At 48.4% G+C, this 3168-nt stretch overlaps 1 protein-coding gene across 1 annotated transcript; it reads right to left on the minus strand.

Moving 5' to 3' along the window:
• Positions 1-1257: 1257 nt before the first annotated feature.
• On the minus strand, positions 1258-2816 carry LOC108354581 (ethanolamine-phosphate cytidylyltransferase-like; the record flags this gene model as incomplete). Its single annotated transcript, XM_017605760.1, has 4 exons — positions 1258-1423; positions 1689-1820; positions 1890-2044; positions 2221-2816. Coding segments are annotated over 4 exons (1049 nt in total), but the record flags the coding sequence as incomplete, so codon positions are not given.
• Between the last annotated feature and the right edge of the window lie 352 nt (positions 2817-3168).

Consider the following 3168-nt stretch of genomic DNA (forward strand, 5'->3'; position numbering starts at 1 on the left):
GATACCAAAACGAGAACTTCAAATGCGGATATCTCGGGAAGTACTCGAGCTATCGAAGTTCTGCTTGCGCAGGGACACTCCACTAAGCGTTCTGCTTCGAATGGGACCATAAAACGGGGAGGTCAGATTTTTGGTTAAATCGGCCAAATCTGTAAGGCTATAGCCTTGCAGATTTTGAAAATCTAACCAAAAAATTTTTATTGCAGATTCTGACAGTACTCGGCGAGAGGACTCCAAATCTGAAAGAGTTTTTGCTCCAGGACCACGGGAACATGGTCAATTTTAATTTTAAAGTTAATTAAAATTGTCATGTTTATTTGAGGACCGCCAGACGGCGACAGGGGTTCCATAAAGTTTATTTTCCTGGTATTCTGAACACGAGAAAAATAAAATTCACGGGCGATTTTTTGACGCCACTTTCAAGATGGCGACGCTGGTGGCGTTCCTAGCGGCCAACATCGAAAACTACCTGCTTTTAACGATAAATTCTGTCAATTTTTTAAATGATCGTTTCTTGGGCCTGGAACGTCGCAGAGAGTTGAAAGTTGCTTTAAATGAAAGCTAAAGACTTGGAGCATAATCTCTATGTAAAATAAATTAGTTTTGACAAGTTTTAGTGTTACAAAAGTAGCAGTGAAAACTTTAATGTTAGATTTAAAAACAAAACACTTGTCAAAACCAATTTATATTACATAGAGATTGTGCGCCAAGTCTTTAGCTTTCATTTAAAGCAACTTTCAGCTCTCTGCGACGTTCCAGGCCCAAGAAACGCCTGTTTGAAAAATTGACAGAATTTATCGTTAAAAGCGGATAGTTTCCGACGTTGTCCGCTAGGAACGCCACCAGCGTCGCCATCTTGAAAGTGGCGTCAAAAAATGGCCCGTGAATTTTATTTTTCTCGTGTTCAGAATACCAGGAAAACAAACTTTATGGAACCCCTGTCGCCGTCTGGTGTCAGCTGGACAAACATGGCAAAAGAACCAGACGAGACTGCACCAAAGTAGGATAATTTAGCAAAACAAATCGGGTTTATTTAAAAAGTCTCTAGGCAAACTTTTAATTTGTAATTAACAATTTTTATTTAGCTTTAATCAGCACAGCGGGAAATGATGGTTCTTGTTTACAACTGGTCATATAAATAGAATAGAAGTGCCCTAACTAGCAGCAGCGCTCTAATGTTGGCGGTGAAGTTATCACAATAAGCAATCGATCCATCCATCCATCATTGAGATGTTGGTGCAGAGGTGTCTACAGTACTTTCCTCTTCGCCCTGTTGCTTCAGCAGTTCAATCTCCTTCTTCTCCTTGTTGATGTTGCGCAGCGTAAACTGCATTGCATTCTGGATGATGCGATCGACGATGGTGCGCGTCCCCATCACACAGCCGCTGTCGATCACCTTGAACTTGCCCAACTCGCGAGGCACCTGAGGAGGAGAAAAAAAAGGACATTAAAGCTTGTGTTTGACTTGCAATTAGTAGTGGTACCTTGTAGGGAAACTCGCCCTGTGCGTCGGCAATGATGCCCGTCTTGCCGTGGAGGACCATGTCCACCTTGAAGTGGTCCAGCAGCTCCTTGGTGACGGTGTACGGCGCACCAATGACCACCTCGTTCACGTACTGAAGTGGTGAAGATGATTATTTGGTTAGCCGATCAAGAAGCATCATCAAAACGCCCGNTAGTAGTGGTACCTTGTAGGGAAACTCGCCCTGTGCGTCGGCAATGATGCCCGTCTTGCCGTGAAGGACCATGTCCACCTTGAAGTGGTCCAGCAGCTCCTTGGTGACGGTGTACGGCGCACCGATGACTACCTCGTTCACGTACTAAGTAGGTGGTGAAGATGATTATTTGGTTAGCCGATCAAGAAGCATCATCAAAAGGCCCAATATTACCTTACAGGCGAGCACCGAGAGGACTCGCTCGTGCAGATTCATCAGCGGGTAGTTGCTGCCCAGTCGCCCGTTGACCACCTGGTCAGTGTGCAGGCCCACAATCAGGTAGTCGCCCTCCGCCTTTGCCTTTTCCAGAAAGGCCACATGACCAATGTCTGCAAAGAAAAGAGAGATTAGTCCTCCATTATCACTCACTTCCCTCTTATCNCCCTCCGCCTTTGCCTTCTCCAGAAAGGCCACATGACCAATGTCTGCAAATGGGGATGGAACAAAGAGAGATTAGCCCTCCATTATCACTCACTTCCCTCTTATCATCATCAGCAGCACTCACTAAACAGGTCAAAGGCCCCGTCGACGTAGACGATGCGGTCGCCGGGGCGCGGGTCCTTGCCCTCTGCAAACTGGATAATCTTGCGCGTCGTCGGCAGAAACTGGCTGATGCCCGTCCAAGGGCTGTGCGTGGTGCCGGTGTCGCCCAGGCGAATCTGGTCGCTGGTGGCCGCGTCCACCCGGCCCTCCTCGTCGCGGTGCTGGTGGTGACTCTTCGTCATCAGCAGCATCCGCCCGACAATGTCCGTGGTGGAGACGCCCTCGGTGCGGCGGCACTCCCGGTACCGGCCGGCCGTCTTCACGTACCGGTAGGTGTCGAGGCCGTGCTCGTCCAGGGTGATGTCATTGCCGTGCACGCAAAAGTCGCAGCCGTGCTTGTCCATCGTCTCCAGCGTGGTGATGTAAGGGGCGTCCTCCACCACCTCGTCCACCCACTTGATGGCCCGGATCATGCGGTAGCGCTCCTGTTCGTTGAACACCGGCGGCCCCTTGTGGCGCATGATCTCGGCGTCGGAGTGGACGCCCACCACCAGCCAGTCGCCCATTGCCTTCGCCTGGCGGAGCTGATTGGCGTGGCCAAAGTGCACCATGTCGTAGCTGAGTGGAAGAGAGGGAGAGAGGACAAAGAGAGTGCTTTGTTAGAATGATAAAGGAAGAGGAGATAGTAGGTGTATGAAAGTAAGTGTGATTGATAGAGCAGTTCGAAAAGGGTGAGCTAGGTGCACCCGAGCTATATTTCCGGCGATAATCAACTCTCAAAGTACGGTACTCTTCCGATATCTGTACTCAATCTGACTGATTCAGCAAAAACAAGTGAAAAACTCTCTAATGAGACGTCATCTCAAGAAACAAGTTTAACCTCGGTACACTTGAGGGAAAAAGCTCCAGACTGATTCCCCAAAGGAACTAAGCTAAGTGAAATGAAGAAAATAAACGAGCAAACTTACCA

This window comes from Rhagoletis zephyria, unplaced genomic scaffold, assembly GCF_001687245.7.
Source record: "Rhagoletis zephyria isolate East Lansing unplaced genomic scaffold, Rhagoletis_zephyria_1.1 Rzeph_scaffold_37299, whole genome shotgun sequence".
NCBI classification, from domain to species: Eukaryota; Metazoa; Arthropoda; class Insecta; order Diptera; family Tephritidae; genus Rhagoletis; species Rhagoletis zephyria.